A 24,247-nucleotide genomic window follows, 5' to 3' on the forward strand; every position below is an offset into this window, starting at 1 on the left:
CTTAGGGTCTAAGGACCTTTTAAATACAGGAATTATTCTTAGTATTTGCATTAAAATTGAGTCTAGTTATATGAGTCCCACCATTGGAGATGGATTTTGTTTAGGGTAGGGTGTGCTAATAGAGGGCATACATTGCAGCTTGAGGTAAAGTCCTAAGTATCAGAGTTCAACAATAAGACAACTATGAAAGATATGTTATCAGATAGTACCTGCTTTGTTACTACATGATTGGTTAAGTAGTCTTCTCAGAAGATTTGGAGATTGATCTGGGCAATGAAGGTATGTAAGAAGAGAGTCCCAGGCAGGAGGAACACAAGCAAAATATATAATTGGGAGGCATCTGGTCAAGATGGTGGTGTAGTTAAACATGGTACTTGCCTCTACCCTAAACTACATTAAAAAAAAATACAACTAAACTACAGAACAACCATCCTTCAGAACTGTCTGAACTCTGGCTGAATGGAAGTCCTACAACTAGGGAATTAAAAAAGAAGCCACATTGAGACTGGTAGGAGGGGCAGAGGCACAAAAATAGGCTGGTCCCACACCCACATGTGGCAGTTTTTTATCAGGGATATCTTGGTTGCTAAGGTCCTTCCATGAGGAGCGAAGGGTCCCAGCCACATACCAGACCCTTCATCCCAGGATTCCAGTGCTGAGAAGTCCCCATATCTCCAGACTGTAAAAACCAGTAGGGTATGTGGATGAGTGATACTGAGATTTCCGGATTCCCGGGCAATTCTTAAAGGGTTCATGGATAGACTTACTCAGACTCGCTCCCTCTGAGCTACAGCATTGAAGCAGCAGCTTGAAATGAACCAGGGACATACAGGGAGGAACTAAATTGTCTGGCATCAGGGCAAGAGCTGGAGGGGGACAGCTTTCTCCAAGACAGAAGTGCTAGCAGAAGCCATTGCTCCTTTGCCGAGCCCTCCCCACCACAGAGCCAAAAGGCAGGCACCTTATCTGTGTCTCCATCAACCTGGCCCACACTGTTTGTCCTGCCCTGGTGATTCCCTGAGACCCCACCCCACCCAACTGGCAAGTCCAAGCCATTTCCAATGGCTTTTCCATATAACTGGCCTCTTTTGCCTCATGCCTCAGACTGTCCTAAAATCTCTCCAATAAGCAGCAGCTGGCCACAGGGTGCCCCATACCTCCTGATAAGTGGGCCCAAGCCCAGCACCAACAGCAGCCCTCCTTGGTTCACAGCCTGGCCTCTCCTGGGCACCTCCACGCCCAATGCAAGTAGCAGCCATCTGCAGATTGCTCTGTAGCTTGTGCTGGGTGGCTCCAGCTGCTCCTCACAGCCGATTGGCCTGGATATCAAGCCCTCCCAGTGATGCAATCAGCAATCAAGGCTCAACTACAACAGGATAGTGCACACAGCCCAGACAGGGAAACACCTGGAGTGCTTAGCTCAGGTGATTGGGGAGGCTGAACCACTGGGCCCTACAGGACACCTACTACATAAGGCCATTCTACCAAGTCTGGGAGACATAGTAGCTCTACCTAATACACAGAAAAAAAAAAACAACAGAAAAGATGGCAAAATGCAGAGAAAAAGAAACATATTGCAAATGAAAGGTAAGGAGAAATCTCCAGAAAAAGAACTAAATGAAATGGAAGGAAACTACCAGATACGAAGTTCAAAACAATGGTTTTAAGGATGCTCATGGAACTTATTGATCAACAACATAAAAAAGGACCAGTCAGAAATGAAGGATACACTAACTGAAATAAAGAATAATTTATAGGGAATCAGTGGTAGAGTAGAGGATGCTGAGAATCAAATCAGTTTGGAATATCAGGAAGGGGAAAAACACCCAATTCGAACAGCCAAAAGAAAAAAACACACGAAAATATGAAGACAGTGTAAGGAGCCTCTGGGACAACTTCAAGCTTACCAACATTCACATCATTGGGTGTCAGGAAGAGAAGAGAGTGAGCAAGAATTTGAAAATATATTCAACATAAACTTTGCAGGGCAGAAGGAATTGGCAAGAAACATTCATATTCAAAGTGATAAAAAGCAAGGACCTACAACCAAGATTACCCAGCAAAGCTATCATTTAGAATTAAAGGTCAGATAAAGAGCTTCCCAGACAAGAAAAAGCTAAAGGAGTTCATCACCACCAAATCAGTATTAAATATAATGTTATAGGGTCTTCTTTAATAAGAAGGGGAAAAATAAAAATATGAACAATCAAATGGTAATAAATACATATCTATTAACAATTGAATCTAAAGAATCAAAATAAGTGAATCAGCAGAACAGATACAGATGAATAGATACAGAGACAATTTTGACAGTTGCTGGATGGGAGAGGTATTGGGGGTATGGGTGGAAAAGATAAAGCGATTAAGAAATACAAATTGGTTGTTACAGAATAGTTATAGGGGTGTATAGTACACATAGGAAATATAGTCAATATTCTAATAACTATGTATGGTATCAGATGCGTATGAGATTTTTTTGGGATGATCATTTAATAAGTTTTATAATGTCCAATCACTGAAGTGTACACTTCAAACTAATATAATATTGTATGTCAACTGTAACTGAAAAATAAAAAAATGATCGGACAGTGTATCATGTTTGGTAAATAATGAAAAAGCTAATTTGCATAAATAATGGAATTATCTAAGAGGTTAGAAAGTTAGCTTGGTAAAACATGGGAGGACCTGAATACTAGGCTTAAGGTGTTTGGAGATCATCTCTCTCATTCATATTTACTTGTTCTCATCATTTACTCCCTGTTCTCATTTTTTTCTCCTCCCCCGCCCCTTCCTCCCTCCCACCCTCTGAGATATTAGCCTGATTATGGGTAGTCAGAACCATGTAGAAATGGAGTCAGTTTGAAGAGTGGATAGAAAAGAACATCAGTTCAGTTTTAATTTGAGATTATTGTGGGGTGCCTGAAAGAAATTCTTTGCCTTCACTTGGAGGTGGAGAGATGGAACTCAGGAGAGAGGCCCCTTATGACATTGTATTGAGAAATGGCTGCAGACATTCTGACATCTAGAACAAGCTAAGACCAACGTGTGTGCTTGTGGGCTGAGAGAGGGAGGGGGCTAGTACAGGAAACAACTGTAATGATCAGTCAGTAGGGTAGAGTTATGCTCTGTCTTTATGATATATATAATTTGTGATTCAAGTGATAGTGGATAATTAACAGGTGTATTGATAAAATAATTTGCTAATACTTAAAGCTTCAGTCAGTGTTTTAAGGTTATGTTGAAAAACCCATACATATGGCACTGTCAAAATAAATCAATCACTGGGCAACTAGAAAATTATATGGTAAAATGTTGCGTAGAGTGTTCTTTTGGAATCACTGTTAGGTTCATGTTGGTTATTGTTCATGATAGATTATTTGTAACTCCCCAGATTTATAGGTAATTTAAATACAGTGGACCAGCATATGAATTTATCTTAGGGAAAACACTAAATTTCCATAACAGTGCAAATCCTAGTCTACTTTGTGTTTTTAGAACTAACGCATAAAAATGAATATTACAAGAATAACACAGTATAATATGTCTGAAGAGTTACACCATAATTAGAGTGGGGTCACAGAGAAAAATCGAATTGATTTTGTTCATGGATGGAAGAAGGGCACATTGACACTGGGGGTTAGCATGTACAAAGGCATCAGTATGGAAAAATACAGCCATTAATCCCTCTGTCTAGTATCCTGATTCTAGAAAATAGATTAATCAGAGATGGTAATGATGCTCAACAGGGTGTGAAAAGCACTTCTTAAAAGATCTTTTTTTTTTTTGTTTAAAATAGGAGATTTAATTTATCCAAGTATTTAACATTTATAGTTTTTAAAGCACTACAAGAATGATATCACAAGTTATAAAATGGAGCTGTTGGGCTAAACTTAGTAAAACTATTTTTGTGGCGTGTTTAAAATGTTCTTAACTGTCAGATAGTTGGCCCCCAACACATGCTTTTGGTCCTCCCCAGGACTTCTGCAAAGAGATATTTGCTGGACATCTCTGAGACCTCTCTTTCTCAGAGCTGTTTCCACGGATCACGAGAGGCGTGGGGCATGGACAGCTCAGGGTTTGAGATTTGTAAGTCAAGCCTAATAGACTGCTGCATCAGGTCAGCATTTTCTCTACCCCTCAAACTCCATTTTTAATATTTCAGTGTTCACAGATTAGTCTTGTTACTGTCAGCCAGGAGAAACATCTCTTCCATCACTGAATCCCCACAATACTTGATCAGTAACTGTCTTGTACCAATTATATTGATTTACATACAGTGTTTACTGTTTTCTGTATAAAGTGTGAACTTCTGGAAGGACACACTTTTTGTAGCTGCTGAAGACTTTGCAATACTGCTTGCTGTGCAGTGGAGGAAAAAAGCAAAGTTAATGAAGAAGTCAAGGGCCATTCAAGTCAACATTGTTAATAGCCTATGTCTTACTGTCCCTTTCCAAAGAATTTAACAAAACTCTGTAAGGGTAGGGTTGATGATGTGTAGGTCTGTTGTGGCCGTTTTCCATGGCTTATGTTTGAAAGCCATTGCAGACTCTTTTAGAACAAATAAACAGAAGCTTCTATACAGAAGTTTCTCCTAGAACATGGCTCTCTGCCTCTTTCGAGTTAACCACCCCTTTGAGAATCTTTGGTAAGCTATGAAATTTAAACAGTTCCCCAAGGGGAAAAACACACATATCTCTACCAGATTTTCACCACAACTTGAATAGGTTCATAGACTCCCAAAGGTCCAGATTAAAAACTCCCTAGCCTAGAGAAGTCTGAGTGTGGAAACAGTAATCCTTGTGTAATGAACAGGAGGAAAATACAACTCTATCTTCTGTACTAAATATTTGTCAAACCAGTGAAATATTTTGGTAAGTTGTAAAAGGCTCTATGTAATAGGTACTAGAGGCATTGCAGAGAATAAAGATACATTTGGGCATCTGTTATTGTCAGGGTTGAATGACCCTCTTTCAAAGACTTGGAAAATATCCTGTGCCAAGAAAGGCCATCTGTGAGGTAGGTAATCTGTCATCACATAAACTGTTGAAATCAGAAATTTAAAGTAAAATAAAAACGAGTTAAGGTGAAGTCTTTGTGGAGTGAGGACTTGACTCCGGTTCCTACCACAAACTCCATATCCCCATTTCCTTTATCTCATAGCCCAAATCGGCACCAGAGACAGGTGTGTCACCACCATTGCAAAGTCTAATGCCTCACATCTACAAGCCATCCATTCAGGCTTTTCTTCTTCCTTCTCTCATTTTTGGGGGTTGTGGTGGGGAGTGGTATACAAAACCAAGTTCTCTGGAGGGTTAAAAAAGAAAACAATATTTTCTCCATGACAATATGTACAACTGTACTTGCAAAATGGCATGTGCATACAGTAGCTAGGGAAACGCTCCACCACACTAAAGTAGAAAGAGTCTTGGTCAAGGACTCACAGTACCTAAATTCTGGTCTCCCTCAAGTATGTGATTCTAGGTTTTACTCTACATGACTAGATTGGGTTGGATGTGGGCTGTGAGGGAAAGAGTTCAATGATGACACGAAGGTTTGAACAACTGGGTATATAGGCATGCTATTTACATGGCCCGACATTACAGTAGTCCCCTTACCTGCAGGGGATACGTTCTGAGACCGCCCCCCCCCCCAGTGGATAGCTCGAGATCATGGATAATATTGAATCTTATATATACTATGTTTTTCATATACATACAGACCTATGATAAAGTTTAATTTATAAGTGTGTTTGTTTTTGAGATGACAGAGAAACTCCTTTGCAATAAGGATTTAGTTTACAAAAATCTTGCCTATTTTTAACCTTGTGTTAAAATGAATTTGATTTTTAAAATCAACTTGGGAACATATTTTTTTAGAATGGTAACCCCAGGTCTTCTTTTAAATAAACAAATAGACTTCCTGTTTGTGCTGGAGACAGAGTGATCTCTCCTTTCCAAAGCTCAGATCTGATCATGCCCTTCACCTGCTCAAAACCTTTTTTTGGGGTGGAATGTAAGCATCACTTTATTATTTCTTTGCTTGATGATCTGATCCTCCCTCTCTGTGTTCCACTGCTGAAAAGCTGTATGACAGCTGACCCAATTTTTAGCTCCATGCAATTCCTTTCCTTTTCTTTTTTATGATATGTTTCTACAAAAGAGGTAAAACCTTCTAATGACTTCTCACTGATGTAGGAACCAACTCCATACTCCCTGCCGTGAAGATTAGCTCATGAAGTAGCCCTTCCTCTCTCTCCAGACCCATCTCCCAAGTCCCCCTTCCCCCAACCCCAAAGTATTTCATTTCCCAAACCATTGTCTAGTCTCAACTCCAGACTTGGTGCCTCTTACTGGAACATCTTCCCTTTTCTTTGTTTTCCATGTACATTCCAACTCCACTATCCTGTTGACCTGGCTTGCTCCTACTTATCTTTTTCTTGTTAAGGCGAGTTTCAAAAGGTAACATGGTCATTTTTTAGTTATTTAGCAAATGGACAAATTAATCTGCATGCTCCTGGGTGTTTAATGTACTCAGTACTAATTTGATCTTTAGATGGATCTTTACTAAGACATGGTCATATTGTGTGGTACAGGCCTCTTAATGATAGGAATGGGAGAGGGGAAGGAATGAGTACAGAGAAACATCCACCTGGTTCACATCTGTAGCCCCCAGTGCTTCCCATTTTGTGCCTGACTCATAGGTCAGTTTAACAGGCTTTATAATGGATTAATAAAGGAGGATTGAATGAATAATTGGAGGGAAAGGAATCATGAGGAAAGTGAAAGGAAGTTATAGAAAAAGTTAAGGATTATTTCAGTGGAGAAGTGAAAGTAATTTTTCATGTAAGTGGCAGATATCTTAAAAATGATGATAGCATGCTTTTCTTGCGTTCAGTCCAATTTAGAACAAGACTGAAATTCTAATGTGGTGCCAGTCTGTGAAAGAATGGAAGGCTGTCTTGGCAGTGTGAGTTTGTTGGTACTAGAATGAGGCATATATAAAAACTTGAATGGTAGAAAATTATTTCCATCAAATAGTACTTTTATAGTTTGGCACTAATACAGACTTGCTATAAAAATGAAGGGACTGTTTTTTAAAAGAACAAAGAAAGAAATGAAATATGACTCAGTATCTCACAGTCCAGAAATGCATTCTGGGAATTTCAAAGAACAAAACATGAGATGTATCTATCTGGAGCCATTTAGGACTGACCTTTATGAAGACAGAAAGCTGAGCTGAATGAACTTCATGACAATTTAACGTAACCTGAAGGAAATGAGGACTTCTTGGTTTAGAGTTGTCTACAGTTTAATTGAAGAATTGTTATAATTAGGTGTTTTGGTAAACTGAGCTATTAACCTTAGAGATTTATTAACTTATTGTGAACCAAAACACAATGAGAAGCGCCCAAGAAATTTAATTGGACCGCTAACCTAATTAAATAGTCTTCACTGTTCTCTTTTCAATAGGTAGCTGAGAAAATTTATTTTAAAAGGTTTGAGTCATTTAGTTTTTACTTTAATCTGCAGGTCACTGTAATTAAGCAATCACATAGTATAATTTCTTTGTTTTGTTTTGTTTGTTTTTTTTAAGTTGGATAATGCAGATGAACAAGCAGCCCAGATCAGGAGGGAACTTGATGGCCGATTGCAATTGGCAGAGAAGATGGCGAAGGTAAATTACTAACTTGAACATACTGTACAGTATTTCTTTCTTTACCAAGACTTCTGTGAGCTGAAAGAGTTTTGTATAGATAAAGCCAGTATAATTTTATCACTTTTTCCTTGACGCGCATACTTCTTAAGCCAAAATATCTGAATGTATATGATCTAAATGGAACATACTCTCTATTTTACATATCCAACGTATATGTGAAATGTTTAAATTCAATGATAACTTTTGCAGATATATTCTTAAAACAATGCCTGAATTTCTCAAACTGCAAGATTTACATGAATTTTAATATTGCACTAAACATAACATAATCAGGGAGAAAAATCTCCCTCCTGTGAAATTATATAATATATCTCAAAGTGTTCATCACAGTGTTTGGCGCACAGTAGTAGTCAACCAATATTTGATTGAATGATTGAGTGGATGAAAAATACCATTTGAAGTTTCAAGTACAGAGTCTGGCAGAGTGTGTTCAATACAATATTGTAGTTATTTTATTTGTGCAATCACTGTTTCTACGAAAAGAAAAAGATTTCGAACAAAAGCCATGAGTTTCTTTTTCAATTTTGGAGACGTGTTAGAGAGATTGGGACTTCATTGTCTAAATTATTCTTTAGTAAATGGCTACATTAATTTACTTCAGTGGCGCAAAAATTTTAGTCCCTCCCAATAGACTTGAGCTTATAATGCTGTTAATTATTCTGAGGTAAGTTCCCCACCCGCCTCCCCCCCGCCTTTCCTTCTCCTAAGCAAAAACATTGAATGTTTGATTGATAGATTCTCCTCCTCTCTGTCTCTCTGAAGAATCCTCTCTACTTAGGGATTTTTCTTCATTAAGAAAATTGGTGTAACGTACACAGCAAAGTGCACAAATCTTTAGTTTACAGCTCAATGTGTGTATATACACCCTGTATAACTACCTCCCAAATCAAGATATTGAAGTTTTTAACATTTGAGAAGAAACATCTTATAATGATTTGTTTGATAATCATGTTTTTTTCTTTTGCAAATAAAATATGTATGAATCTATAAGTTTTAAGAATGCTACTATTGTGTTTATCTAAATGTTTATTAAATAACAAAGTAGAGAACAGCTGAGAAATTGGAGGTGATTAGAAAAATACAAAAAAATTTAAAAGAAAATGGGTAATAGAGATGACAATATGTTTTAAGAACCAAGTCGGAGATATACAGGGCAGGAAAAATTAGGTTTACAGCTGTGAGTAGATGAAGCAGAGTGTATTTATTCACTACTGTAATAATCATGACCTGCATGTCTTTTTCCATACAACCAACTGTAACCTACTTTTGCCCACCCCTGTGTAAGGAGTAATCTCTAGAGGAGAGAGGTCACAGGATGACATGAATTGGGGGCTCAAACATTACATTCACAAAAAGAGCAGTGTTTGGCAGCACAGTTTGCCATGTTGCCATCCCCTGGATTTCTAGAGAGGCACCACATAATTTAGAGACTGGAATACGGGCATCATAGGATAGAAATCAATAAGCTTCAGGCTTTTGGAAGCTTTAGAGAGAAAAACCCTTTCCTTGAAACCCTAACCTAAATTGACAGCCGGTTGGAAGGGCGTTCGCTTTTCTTGAAAACCCGAGGCTGAGAGAGAATCCAGAGGGATGTGCCAGACACCTCGGGGCAGGACTCTGCTCCTGGGCTCAGCATTTGTAAGTTGCCTGCTTGTGTGTAGATTGTGCCCGAGACTGTGCACATTGTCGTAAGTTGGCCTGGCTGACTATCTGACACATTAGAATAAAGTTTAGATAATTTTTAGAGCGTTTGTGGAACAGAAGGGAGGCCTTTGATATGCTCTCTTGTTTCTGTTTGCAGAGGAGCATGTCTGTTAATAACCTCCGGGCTGAGTCAGAGGGGAAGGGCCTGTGATGTACACTCTGAGACTTGTGTTTGAGGGGACCCTAATGGCTTTATCAGAAATGTGATAAAGTAGGAACTGTGGAGAAGGAAGTGAAGCCAATGGGATCAGATGGGAAAAAGAGCAACACAAAAATAAGAAGCCTTTTAGCCCAGTCGGTGTGGCTCAGTGGTTGAGTGTCGACCCATAAACCAGGAGATCATGGTTTCATTATTGGTCAGGGCATATGCCTGGGTTGTGGGCTCGATCCCCAGTAGAGGGCTTACAGGAGGCAGCTGAGTGATGGTTCTCTCTCATCACTGATGTTTCTATCTCTCTCTCCCTCTCCCTTCCTCTCTCTGAAATCAATAAAAACATAAAAATATTTAATAAAAAGCAATAAGGAAGGATCTTTTAAAAAAATAAGATACTTTCTGTTGAATAGACTACTGACATAGAGCATGTTTAATTGTTTTCTCCTTCAATGTCACCAAATTTAAGCCATCTTGATAAAATATTTATAAGGCTAATTACAACTTGCTGACCTTGTTGGATTATATTTCTACACTAATCCTATTTACCCACAAAGGTAGATAATATAATGAATTTATTTTATAGACAAGGAGATCGAGGCTTAGGCAAGATGATTGACTTCACCCAGATTCTGTAACAAGTAAGTGGTGGAGGCAGGCCTCAAACCCTTGTCTTTTGACTCCAGAGCCTGGCCCTCTCTCTGAGACCCGGCTGACTCTTCAGTTTGATAAATCTGGAAGTGTGTATTAATAGTAAGTAGTTCACAATCAGTCACATCTTCCACCACACTGCTCAACAACATGATATAATAAAACCACAGGGCAGAAATTTCTGTTTCAAGAGATAGAAATATTGATCTTAATATTTCAGCCAAGGTATAATTAGGAAGTAGGAGAAAAAAATGTGGATAGGGCCAGAAAGACCTGTGGTCAAATCTGTCATTATTGGTTCCTAGATATATAACATTAGACATATTATTCACCCTTTTGGAGCCTGAATTTTGGAGCCAAAATATTTTTTGAATACCTATTAAAATATCCAGGCTCTGTTTTAAGTGCTTGGGATTGCATCTAGACAAATGTAGTTGTCTTGGGGTAAAAACAGACAAAAATATTTCTGCCATGCCTTGGTGGAGCTTAAATTTTATTTGGGAGAGCCCTGGTGCTATAACTGAATTGTGGAAGGTGATCATTTGATAATCTGGAAAATACAACAGAGAGGAAGGGCGGTTACAATTTTCAGGCAAGTGGTCAGAGTAGGCCAGTCATTGGCAGTGCTATATTTCCAGTTACTCAGTCCAAAAATGTGGGATCATCTTTGACTCCTTTCTTCTTCTCACACCTCATGCCAAATTTATTAGGAACTCTATTTGCACCTGTGTTCAAAATATTTTCGGAACTTAACAGTTGTCACTGTTTTCCACCTGTCACTCCGGTCCAGTTACCATTGTGTCTCACCTGAACAACCATTCTGTCCTTTGGCTAGGCTCCTACTTTCTACTTCCCAACCAACAGCCAGTCATTCTCTGCACAAAGACCTCTCCCCATGTCACCAAGAATAAAATAGTAAGTTCCTACAGTGGCCTGCGAAGTCCTTCTCTGACCTTGTCATCCTTTAAGTTCTCACTTTTGCTCAGTCCACCCCAGTTGTGTCAGCCTTCTTGGTCTTCCTGCCATAGGGTCTTTGGTCTGGTTACTTTCCCTTCCTGCAGTGGTTTCCCACTGACATTCACATGCTTTTGCTCCCAGAATTAATCAGAGTTCTCCAGAGAAACAGAACCAATATAGATATATGATCTCTTATTGATTATCTCTGGACAAATATATGCATAATAGATATATAGACATAATTATATATATATACATATATACATATATACATATATACATATATACATATATACTGAGTGGCCAGATTATTATGATCTCTGAACACATAATAATCTGGCCACTCAGTATATATCCTATATAATAAAAGGCTAATATGCAAATTGTCCCCTCGACCAGCAGGCAGGCCGGCCAACCGCTCATGTTCCCTCCCCCTGGCCAGGCTGGCCGGACCCCACCTATGCACGAATTCATGCACCAGGCCTCTAACACACACACACACACTGAGTGGCCAGATTATTATGCGTTCAGAGATCATAATAATCTGGCCACTCGGTGTATATATATATACACACACACACACACATATATATATATGCACACACTATATATATATATATATGTATATACCAGGTATATACATATATGCATAGGGATATGTGTATCTATATAAATATATATGTTGAGAGAAATATTAACTCAATTAACTTGATTTGATTTATAGGAATGGGATCATATGGTTGTAGGGCTGGCAAGTCCGAAACCTATAGGGCAGTGGTCGGCAAACCATGGCTTGTGAGCCACATGCGGCTCTTTGGCCCCTTGAGTTTTTAGCAAAGGCCAGCTTAGGAGTACCCTAATTAAGTTAATAATAATGTACCTACCTATATAGTTTAAGTTTAAAAAATTTGGCTCTCAAAAGAAATCTGTTGATATTTGGCTCTGTTGACTAATGAGTTTGCCGACCACTGCTATAGGGCAATGTAGTAGGCTTGAAATTCAAGGAAGAGCTGATATTGTAGTCTTGAAGTCAAAATCTGCAGGGCAGGCCAACAGGCAAGAAATTCAGGTAAGTTTTGATATTACAGTATTGAGGCAGAATTGCTGCTTTGCTCTTAAGGTGTTCTACTGATTGGATGAGGCCTACCCAGATATGGGAGGGCAATCAGATTTACTCAAAGTCGACTGATTTTAAATGCTAATCATATCTAAAAAATTATCGTCACAGCACCATCTAGACTAGTGTTTGACCAAACAACGGCACCGTGGCATAGCCGAGTTGACATGTAAAATTCATTATCTTACTACTTTATCTACTTTTATGCTTAAAGGTCATCTCCTCATTGAGTCCTTCCCTGGCCACCCTATGTACAACACCTTTCCACTCCATGTTCCTGTCTGGGCTTTTTCTCCCACTGATCACTTTCAACCTTTTGAAATGATCTTATTTATGGTATATGTTTTCTTACAGTAAAATGTAGGCTCCATAGCACCGATGATTTTTTTATCCGTTTCTTCGTGGTTACATCCTAAGGGCCTAGAGTAGAACACATAGCAGACACTTGGTGATTCAGAGTTAAACGAGAGAATAGCCCTATTTCTGATGCTGTTTTAATTTAAAAGATCGAATTTAACATGCATACTAGTCTGATGTATAATTGGTCTGTTTCCAAGAAGTAGGCAACACAAGCAAGTTAAATAAGGTTGATGAATTACTATTAGTAAACCTAAAAGCATTGAAACAGAGTTGTCCCTTTTTTTTTTCAAAGAGAAAAATATTCTAGTACAGTCTATTTCCTGAAAAGTTTGAAAATGCTGACAAAATAGTCAAGTTTAGTGATTCCTAACAGTCTCCTCATTGAAAAATGACAGTGAATGAAATGTTTTTAATTAAAGGTAAATAAGAATAGAGAGTAGCCAAAGCGGGGGAGGGAGATATATATATATATATATATATATAAACACAGACAGCAATGTAGTGAAGACCAGGGGAGATGTTGGTGGGGCTGGGTGGAGGTGGGCAAATGCTTGGGGGATGGAATGGAGGACATCTGTAATAGTGTCAACAATAAAATAAAAAAAGAATAGATTTTTTTTCACGTTCCAATGCTATTTGCCATAAAATAACACCCCGAAAATTTGAAAAATGAAAATGGAACATACAAACTTTCAAACGTGATATATTTGCCTTTTGCTTTGCTAAAATATAATTTTTAAAAGGCACAATTATGACTCTTATACAAATATAAAATGAACATACAATGAAGATTTCATTCAATGCATAATTAATAAGCAAACTAGTTAGATGTTAAAACTAGTCCAAACTGGAGGGTGTTTGAAAACTGGGTGTTTGGGGACAAAGGTAGAATAAGATTAATAGAGATATAAAAGTGATTAAGTTCCAACTAAGATTTAAATCATAACCATTGCATTATTCTACTCACTAGACACAGATTGTTTGTATGTGTTTCAGAGAAATTTCTATAAGGTAACATGTAACTTCACTGGGAACTTTAATCAATAGTAAACAGAACGTTGAAGTAAGCACATTTCCTCAGATGACCCTTGGATGGCCTTTGCACATGGCATTGAAAGGAGCTGTCCCTCAGCTTTTGCCCTATTTCTGAGTTTTGGTTGCTTTTTATGACAGCTTATAAAATTGGTCCGCAAATGTAAAATTCAGTTATTATGGCTTATTTTGCTTTTTTTATTTTTCTGGTGTGTGTACTGAAAAACCATCCCAAAGAATTATTTTTTTTTCCCAAAGGTAATCAAGGTATTCTGTAACTGTGTCCTTATATTTTTTTACTGTGGAGGCAAACTTACTCTTTTGGAATGTTGCTTAAAACTATAGAGGAATGTTAAAAGGATACTTAATCTTCCTTGGGGAAGTTAATTATGTATGTAGAATTTTAATCATTCTGTGATAATATGCAGTTCAATATTGATTATGTGTAAATTATTTTAAGAGAAACATGTGAAATTTATGTGGGGGAAAAGCAGAACAGGTGGCCTGGGAGTCTGGGACTGATTTGAGAAGTGACACCAGATGTTCTTCCCATCCTGAGAACGAACTGGTGCAGGTGAGGCCGAGACTGCTGCAGGTTGATGAGCGCACGCTGGAGGTGGTCCAGTCATATGGAGGGGCAGATCTTAGGTTATGTCTTGAATGATGCCAGAGGAAACAATAGTGAAGGCATCGGTTTTCTGGAAATTTAGGCGATCATCTGAAAGATGTCTGCTTTGCTCTCACCCCAGCCAGTTGTGTACAGAGATTGTTATGTTGCACTGCACTTGACATTCTAAAGCTCTATACCCGCTATAACCTCATTTGCTGTGTGTGGGAATATAAATGTATATAATCTTCTCTAAGAACAATTTGGCAATCTCTCTCAATATCTTATGTAAATATCAACAGTTGGAATGTGCTTTTAGGTGAGTGGAAGAAACAAATTGATTGCAGAGGTAGCAGGATTGAATGGCAATGCTCATGTAGTTCAGAAAACATAGACTCTTTAACTTTGATATTGTTACTTTTTTACTTTGAGCTTTTATCATAAATTGTATGTGTGTTTTTTTTTGTGTGTGTGTTTTTGCTTTAAACTTAATATTTTCTAAGGCTTTCCTAAAAATATGAATTTATGGACATAAGGGATCTTGACCCATTTCTGTAACATGAAAATTAAGCAATTTTAGAAATATGACTGTATTGCAATTTAATATTCTGACCTTCATGGCTTTATTATTTTTTTTTACCTTTGAATGCTTATTTATAAAAAGCATACCCTCCGAACAATGCACATGTGTGGTAAGAAAGAAAGATATTGTTTAAAAAATTGTTTCCTAAAAGGCAAGCAGTGCACAATGAACATTGTTCTCGTAGGCCAGATACCCCAAGAATTTCCAAGCTAACAGTGGCTAATTAAGATTCATTTGTTCACGAAAACTTCTTACATGTATATTTTCAGAGTTTGTTTATCCTTTAAGCAAATACCTCATCAAGAATAAAGTTAATGTGGAAATGTATATAATGTTATTCATTTTGTACCATAATGATCCTTAGTATGGTATATCATGTACCTTTAGGTATAATCAAATTCGCCAGAGCCTGAGGCTTTTAAAGCCTACAGACTAAAGTAGATGCATTATGTCTAGTATTGCAATTTCTAAGAGTCAATATATGCCAAATGTGTTTTATGATAAACTGGAAATATGACTTGTGTAACATTGTTATTTTTAAAAATTCTTTTCAAGGAAAGAAAATTCCCCAAATTCGTAACAAAAGAAATGGAGAATATGTATATAGAAGAGTTGCGATCCTCAGTGAATTTGCTAATGGCCAATTTGGAAAGTCTTCCAGTTTCGAAAGGTGGTCCAGAATTTAAACTACAGAAATTAAAACGCTCCCAGAATTCTGCATTTTTGGACATAGGAGATGAGAGTGAGATTCAGCTGTCCAAGTCTGACGTGGTGCTGTCGTTCACCTTAGAGGTAGGTGGCCTTATCTCATGCTCGCCTCTGACAGCGTAAATGGGGCTGCAGATAGTTTTTGCTGACCTTTGTGGTAACTTTTCAAATTTAAACAGTATAGTATATATTGAAGAAATTAAATTATTCTTCATTTGCAAGACCATCAGGTTATGAATAAAATTGATGTAAACTGTCTTTTAAATAAAGCAGCACTATTGGAATTAAGTAATCCTATATAATAAAAGAGAAATATGCAAATTGACCATCACTCTAACACACAAGATGGCTGCCACAAGATGGCCAGCAGGGGAGGGAAGTTGGGAGGGGCCAGGCCTGCAAGGAAGGGCAGTTGTGGGCGATCAGGCCAGCAGGGAAGGGCAGTTGGGAGGGACCAGGCCTGCAGAGGAGGGAAGTAGGGGGGGACCCAGGCCTACAGGGAAGAGCAGTTGGGGGGGACCAGGCCTGCAGGGCAGGGCAGTTAGGGGGGACCAGCCCTGCAGGGGAGGGCAGTTAGGGGCAAACAGGCTGGGAGGGGATCAGTTAGGCATCAATCAGGCTGGCAGGGGAGTTGTTATGGGGTGATCAGGCTGGCAGGCAGAAGCGGTTAGGGGCAATCAGGAAGGCAGTCAGGCAAGCAGTTGGGAGCCAGCAGTCCTGGATTGTGAGAGGGATGTCCGACTGCCTGTTTAGGCCCGATCCCATAGGGTCGAACCTAAACAGGCAGTCGGACATCTCTCGAGGGGTCCCAGATTGGAGAGGGTGCAGGCTGGGCTGAGGGACAACCCCCCCCCCCCCGCATGAATTTTGTGCACTGGGCCTCTAGTCTATATAATAAAAGCCTAAGCGACCATTACAGCGGAACGCCCAGAACGACCAGTCACTATGATGCTCACTGACCACCATGGGGCAGATGCTCAATGCAGGAGCTGCCTCCTGGTGGTCAGTGCACTCCCACAGGGGGAGCGCCGCTCAGCCAGAAGCTGGGCTCACGGCTGGTGAGCACAGCGGCGGTGGCGGGAGCCTCTTCCACCTCCATGGCAGCGCTAAGGAGCAGTGAGCCAAGCATTAAGGAGTAGCAAGCTGGGTGGTAAGGAGCAGCAAGTAGACGGGCGGTAAGGAGTGAGGGGTCCCAGACATCCCATGAGGGGTCCCGGACTGCAAGAGGGTACAGGCCGGGCTGAGGGATTCCCCCCTCAGTCAGGCCTCTTAGTCTATAATAATAAAAGGGTAATACGCTAATTAGACTGGATGTCCTTCTGGATGAAGCTGGGGCTATAAGGGAAGCCCGGGTCCCAGGTGCCTGCCGGCAGCCGGAGAGAAGCTGGGGTAAAGAAAGGCCTACTCTTGCATGAATTTTCTGCATTGGGCCTCTAGTAAAATAATAAACATTTTGCCCTAACTGGTTTGGTTCAGTGGAGGGTCCTAGGTTTGATTCCGGACAGGGGCATACAAGCCAGGGTTGTGGGCTCAATCCCCAGTAGGGGGTGTGCAGGAGGCAGCCAATCAGTGATCCTCTCTCATCATTGATATTTCTATCTCTCTCTCCCTCTCCCTTCCTCTCTGAAATCAATAATATACATATATATGTATATACACACACATATATATATGTATGTATTTTAAACGTTTTGAGGCCAGTCACCTTGTGTCAGCTTAGGCTAGTGTGAGTTTATTGTTAAAGGAAATACCAAAGCACACTGGGGTGGAAACAGGATTTAAACATATAACTACATTCTCTGATATTGGGGAACTCCTCTCAGGCTTTCAGTTAGCCTTTTTTTTTTTTTAACCTTCCCCTTTGAGATTATCTTTTTAGAATCAGATCACATAAGTAGCTGTACTGTAAGTGTTGGATGCATGTAGATGATGAGAAGCGGAAAACTCTTCTGCTCCAGAACACCCAGCTTCATTAGAGGTACCATCAGCATTACAAAGAACCGAAACAAATGCCATGCCTTTAACACTGGGCCCTCCAAGACTTCAGTTTCTTCCCTTCCATGCAAATCCCTGGAAACCAGACACTGACTGGCTATTACAGCCGCCTGTCCTCACAGTCACATTTCTTCTTGCCAACCTCTGTATCTGGGCTGATTCACATATATGTCTGTGGTTTATATACAGTACACACACACCCTAGCAATAGCAAGCTGAAATTTATAGCTCTCTCACACATTACATTAAAGCTCGCTCCTTGCTTACATTGTTACATTCTCTCTCCGGGTCCCAGTACTGCTATTTCAGTTTGCTGAGTGACAAAAAAAGAAAAAAAAGAAAAGTACCCTGGAGTTTTAGAAGGCACAGTTTTACATTTCTTTTTTGAAATATTCCTACACTTGGCTTGCTTACTTTATGACCAAAAAAATAAAAAAATCAGATCTCTATTTTTTTTCTCCGCTTCTACATCTCTAAGATAAACTTAAGCTTGGGAAAAACAGCTGCTTCTCACTTTCTTAACTTCCAGGCTAATGATGTTTGTTGGTTAATAGATTAAATTTGGTTTCAGAGTAGGAATAAGATGTTTTCTTCTGACGTAGGACACAGTCTGGGGTTACCTCATGACTTAGAAGTGGCTTTGCTGCGTGTTAGGTTTCTTCTCAATCTTTTTAGCCTCTTAACCTAAGGTTGTTTACTTTGAAACTACATAGTGGACTTCCTTCTTATTCCTGCCTGAGGTTTCCTACTCTCTATAATGTAAAGTGCCAACACCCTTTCCCCCACTTTTATAGGTTTTTGTATTTAATGACAACATAACTTTTTCTACAAGTTTGATATTTAAATTCATTAATGATAAAAATAATGTGTGAAGAAAATCATTTTTGTAATGGCTAAATCTACCATTATTTCTATAAGCACTCAGAATTGAAAACAGTTCAAAACATTTTCTCTGTTTAAAAATCTCAGATGCTGTGAGTTGGTGCTTAAGTGAAACTAAGAATTATTATTCTGAACTTTATTGCCATTATGTTAAATGGGGTCTGTTCAGACAACAATGAAATAGTCTTGAGGAATACAAGTTAAAACTTAATTCTGCATGGTATAAGAAGCTTGCATATTCATAAAATTATTATTTTTAATTTATTTTTATTTATTTCAGAGAGGAAGGGTGAGGAAGAGAGATAGAAACATCAATGATGAGAGAGAATCATTAATCGGCTGCTTCCTGCAAGTCCCCCACTGGGGATCAAGCCCACAACCCGGGCACGTGCCCCTGACCGGAATCGAACCTGGGACCCTTCAGTTCGCAGGCTGACACTCTATGCTATGCTCTGAGCCAAACCAGCTAGGGCTATAAAATTATTTTGATATTCTTTATTGCTCTATCTATAGGAGGCAGATATTTTCCTACCAAAGCACAATACAGATCTATTCCCTGGTGCCCACAGTATTTTAAGTAGAAGTTACACGTCTAGTAAAAAACTGAAACCACATGAAGAGCAGACTATACAGTGCTTATCTGTAGGACTCCCTCTGACCCAGGCTTAGCTAACTTGAGTAATTAACCCAGCCCATTTTCCAAGCCTCCTCCTCAGAACCCAGATTTCGCCCAAGAAACTCTGAAAGGCAAGCAGTTCATCCAGGTTAAGGGCCTCACACATCACTCGGGTTTGGAGTTGGTCCAGTGGAGAAAGGCGTCTTGTTTAAGAACTGAAGTCTGAGTCTAAGGAATACGTGCAGATTTGAAAAACTTTTCCAATTTTATTTTTCAATTGCTGCTCACTCCTCCCTCCTCCCACCACACCTTTTTCCCTTACCTAACTTAATTTTTGCCACAGCTCTTATCACCATATTTAGACATTTGTTATATGTTTTCATTACCTGACTTTTTCTACTTAGAATGTAAGTTGCAGGAAGGTAAGATATTTTTGGTGTTTTTTTTTTTGTGTTTGTTTGTTGAAGCATATAGCAAGAGCCTACAAAAGTGCCTAGCACACACTCGACTTGATAAATATTTATTTAATTGGGGACTTTGGTGGTACCAAAAAGCATCAGTTAGCCATGCATGAAGCCTTCAGAGAGAATAAAGCAAGAGATAAGTTAACCCACAAAACAGGAAGCCATAGAATGGTATGTTAAAACTACATATAATTAAAGCCAGGAAAGCAAATGTTCATCTCTGAAGTTATGTTATAAGGGGAATTGGGTCATGGCATGGACATAGTTGGTGTTCACACAGAGCATTTCCATTGGATTAGGCTGGCAGACCTGACTTCCACTGTATCTGGAGATACATACCCCCTCTTCACCATCCTGCCCACTTCATTTCCTCACAACCTACAAGTGTCTGAGTGCCCCATAACACTTTGGCAACATGTTCCTCAGAAGTATGTTTTCTAGTTCCATGTTTTGTATATGCCTCCCTTCCTTTTGCCTCTAGGATAACTTGATCTATTTCATCCTTATTAAATCGGTCACAGAGAGATCAGGGAAGAGAAGATGAAACAGAACAGTTTTATTTTCTGTAGTTCCATTATCAGGTTTTCCTGGGAATTGGTTTGAGACAGTTACCTAAATTAGGTTAATTTAATGGTCCATAGAATTAATTCGTGGCTGTCTTCTTTATCATTAATGATTCAGACTGGCTGTGTGTGGCTTTTTTTCTTCTCATCCTTTTGGCAATTATATCTGTAGAATTGTGTTGTTTTGTTTATGTGTATGGATTCATAACAGAAGTTACATCCTTTGGAAGTGGCACTTCTGCAGGATAAAACATCCCCTGCACAGATGGGAGTATTGTTTTGAGGGGCGGATGCGGTTTCACAAGTTGGATGTTTTAGGAGGTCCTGTTTACAGCAAATTATAACAGAGGTGACAGAAATAGTGTCAAGCACATGCTTCCTTCCCTCTCTCGTGCACTCTGGCTGTTAAACACATCACAGAGAGATGCAGTGCAAACAGTCTCATGCCCAACCATGAACTAAGGCCGTCAAGATTTCTAGATTTCTCTTGTGGTATACAGTTCTCCTATTTCATACATTTTAAGTGACCATCCAAAATTTTTATCATTGAATTAAGAAGTCTTTAGAGTCATGGTGGTAAGTTAATTGATATGGTTATAAATTTCATTTGTCTTAGCTTCTGGTTATTTTATTTGGTTTCTAATGAGTTTCAGTATTACTAACGTAGTAAATTTGATTACTAAAAATACAGAATTTTTTTGTTTATTTTTCTTAAACAGGATTTAGTATTTTACCCCAACTTCCTTGAGTATTAGAGCAGCTATGAAAGATAATAGCTATTCTCTATTAATTCTCTTAGTCTGTTTTAAGTCCTTATTTTTATTCACATGTTGCGATGCATTTCAGTGTGAAAAAATGACAAAAAGCTTGGTTGAGGAAGGAAAGTGCTCCTGAATTTGATCTTTATTTTTCTGTGAACGGTTTCCCATATATTTTTATGAAAAAAAACAAAGCAATATGCATTTGTATTTATGAACATGACACTTCTGTTATAGCAGAGCTGAAAGGAAAAACAGTTATTTTAAGATGGTTTGTTTCTTTGAGAGCTTGGTCTTAAGGTTCATTTCACAACTCAGTGAAAAGTATTATGACTTTAATCAAGTATTGAGTCATCAAATAAGTGATATAGAGGGTGTTTTGGTGAAGATTTTGGTAGCTGTATAGCATTAATGTTATTAATCTTGTGTATAGAAATACAGCATGAGATCAGTACGGAAATGAATGTACATATATAAAAATGCCATTGAGTATCCTATCTAATAAAAGAGTAATACGCAAATTGACCATCACTCCAACACACAAGATGGCTGCCCCCATGTGGACACAAGATGGCTGCCACAAGATGGCCAGCAGGGGAGGGCAGTTGGGAGGGACCAGGCCTGCAAGGGAGAGCAGTTGTGGGCGATCAGGCCAGCAGGGGAAGACTGTTGGGAGGGTCCAGGCCTGCAAGGGAGGGCAGTTGGGGGCAATCAAGCCTGCAGGGGAGGGCAGTTAGGTTTGATCAGGCCAGCAGAGGAGGGAAGTTGGGGGCGACCGGGCCTGCAGGGAAGATCAGTTGCGGGGGGACCCAGGTCTGCAGGGGAGAGCAGTTGGGGGGAACCAGGCCTGCAGGGGAGAGCAGTTGGGGGTTACCAGGCCTGCAGGGGAGGGCAGTTAGGGGCAATCAGGCTGGCAGGGGAGCAGTTAGGCATCAATCAGGCTGGCAAGGGAGTGGTTAGGGTGTGATCAGGCTGGCAGGCAGAAGCGGTTAGGGGCAATCAGGAAGGCAGGAAGGCGAGCAGCTGGGAGCCAGCAGTCCTGGATTGTGAGAGGGATGTCCGATGGCCCGTTTAGGCCCGATCCTACCGGGCAGTCGGTCATCCTACCGGGGATCCCAGATTGGAGAGGGTGCAGGCTGGGCTTAGGGACATACCCCCGTGTACGAATTCCGTGCACTGGGCCTCTAGTATTTTATAAATTAAAATTTGGGAATTTAGGGAACTTCATGATTCAAGTTTGATGGGAAAAAACTGTGGCAAATCATCATATTTTATGTGTACATCTAGCAAGAATATTTTAAGATTGGCAGCCTTTTATAAAAATACCAGAGACCCTATGCACGAAAATTTATGCAAGAGTAGGCCTTCCTTCCCCTGGCTGCCAGCACCAGCTTCCCTCCGGCACTTGGACCCAGGCTGCTTCCCTCCTCCAGCGGCCGGCAGGCATCTGGGACCCGGGCTGGCTTCCCTCGGGCCACCGCAGGCACCCGGGACCTGGGCTGCTTCCCTTCAGCCACCCGCAGGCTCCCAGGACCCGGAGGAAGGAAGTCCCAAATGATGTCCGGAATGACTTCCGGAATGATGTCTGGAAGACGTCTGGTCTAATTAGCATATTACCCTTTTATTATTATAGATAGAAAGCAAACTTGAAAAACAGTTTCCCTTTCCCTCAGGAATTATAGCTCCATAATGTAGTATCAGTGTCTGCACCCTTTCCCAGTGCAATGCATTAAACTAGTGTGTGCCTTTAATGGGTGGAAAACTACCTTTTCCTTTGCAAGTTGGTATTAAGATGTTTAGTGGCATTATATTTTTCATTATTTTGATAATGTTATAAAATGGCCATAAAGAAAATTCTTTTATAAATACCTTGTATAATAGTTAAAATTAAATAGTTTCATTTTCTTTCATAATGTCATCTGAAATGAGTGAGTATAGAAAATTTCTGATGCTGTCACATTTTGACATCAATGCGTTGGTCTGATGGTGACAGTGTCTGCCAGTAATACATATTATAACACTTTCTGTGAAACTCAATGTATACTCCTTTTATCAAATGCACTTACTTTTCATTTGTAATTTTGCTTTACTTTAAAAAGAGTTGCTGTAATTGTTTAAGGATCTGAGTTTAAATCTCACTTGATTCACTGGGGGTTATATTTAGGGACTTAACCTTATTACTTTAATTGTTGCCAGGAGATACCTCTTCAGATGCTCAGCATGATTTTTTACCATCCCTAACATGAATAGAGGGATAGTAAGTAGAGGCATTCGTGGGAAGACAAAATTCCATTTATATTATGAGATAATTTTTCAATTGATCTATCCAGTTGTTTATGCCGCGGTCTCTCTCAATAGCTAAATGTTGTCAACTTGACATATCATTTAACATTTTTCTTACCTTTAGATTGTCATAATGGAAGTGCAAGGTTTGAAGTCAGTCGCTCCCAATCGAATTGTTTACTGCACAATGGAAGTGGAAGGAGGAGAGAAACTGCAGACAGACCAGGCGGAAGCCTCAAGGCCACAGTAAGCCAGCTGAAAACAATGTGTTTTTATTTTCCTCCCAGAGAAACAGGCTTTATATATTTGCACAGTTGTATGGTTTGACACTCTGAAATGGTTACTTGGCTTGCTTTGTCTCAACTATATTAGGGTCAGCGTGTGCCTTTCTGGATAATAATGTTACAATTAGAACTGTAGCAGAGTCCCCTGTAGTTCAAACAGAAAATCCAACATGCAAATGTGAAGGTATAGTAGGAAATAAAAGTCATTTATAAAGATAGCATGTGCTGTCAGTATATGTTATTTCGAAGAGAGTACTTCATCCTGTTTCAATTATTGGGATTGTAATCCAACTAGAGGCCCGATGCACAAAATTCGTGCACTCAGGGGGAGGGGCGTCCCTCAGACCCGCCTGTGCCCTCTTACAGTCTGGGAGCCCTTGGGGGATGTCTGACTGACGGCTTAGGCCCACCTCCTGTGGGCATTCGGACATCCTTAGCACTGCCGTGGAGGCGGGAGAGGCTCCCGCCACCACTGCTGTGCTCACCAGCTGTGAGCCTGGCTCAGGGCTTCTGGCTGAGCGGAGCTCCCCCTGTGGGAGCACACTGATCACCAGGGGGCAGCTCTTGCGTTGAGCATCTGCCCCCTGGTGGTCAATGTGCGTCATAGCGACTGGTCATTCTGCCATTATATAGGATAACACTTTTATTTCTTTGTATAAGAGCTCTGCGGTGAAGGTGAGGGAGCTACCACGATTGTGCACAAGGACTTGGGATACTTTAGGGGTAGGCTTGAGATAGAGAACCTGTTAGAATTACTGTACAGGAATCAGAGAGGAAAAGGCTATTTTTTGCTGGCTGTTTTATGTTTCAAATTCT

The 24,247-nt window shown here is 39.9% G+C and overlaps 1 protein-coding gene across 3 annotated transcripts in view; it reads left to right on the plus strand.

Moving 5' to 3' along the window:
• CADPS2 (calcium dependent secretion activator 2) overlaps positions 1-24,247 on the plus strand; it is a 484,731-nt gene that overhangs the window by 165,441 nt on the left and 295,043 nt on the right. For all 3 annotated transcript variants that reach the window (XR_013814316.1, XM_079786439.1, XM_079786438.1), the window contains exons 4-6: positions 7,594-7,674; positions 15,434-15,670; positions 23,272-23,393. Coding sequence is in view for 2 of the 3 variants with exons in the window: in XM_079786439.1 (XP_079642565.1) it covers positions 7,594-7,674; positions 15,434-15,670; positions 23,272-23,393 (440 nt within the window). In the remaining variant the exon portion in view is untranslated. The remainder of the gene's footprint in view (positions 1-7,593; positions 7,675-15,433; positions 15,671-23,271; positions 23,394-24,247) is intronic.

The sequence above is a fragment of the Cnephaeus nilssonii genome (assembly GCF_951640355.1).
Source record: "Cnephaeus nilssonii genome assembly, chromosome: 12".
NCBI classification, from domain to species: Eukaryota; Metazoa; Chordata; class Mammalia; order Chiroptera; family Vespertilionidae; genus Cnephaeus; species Cnephaeus nilssonii.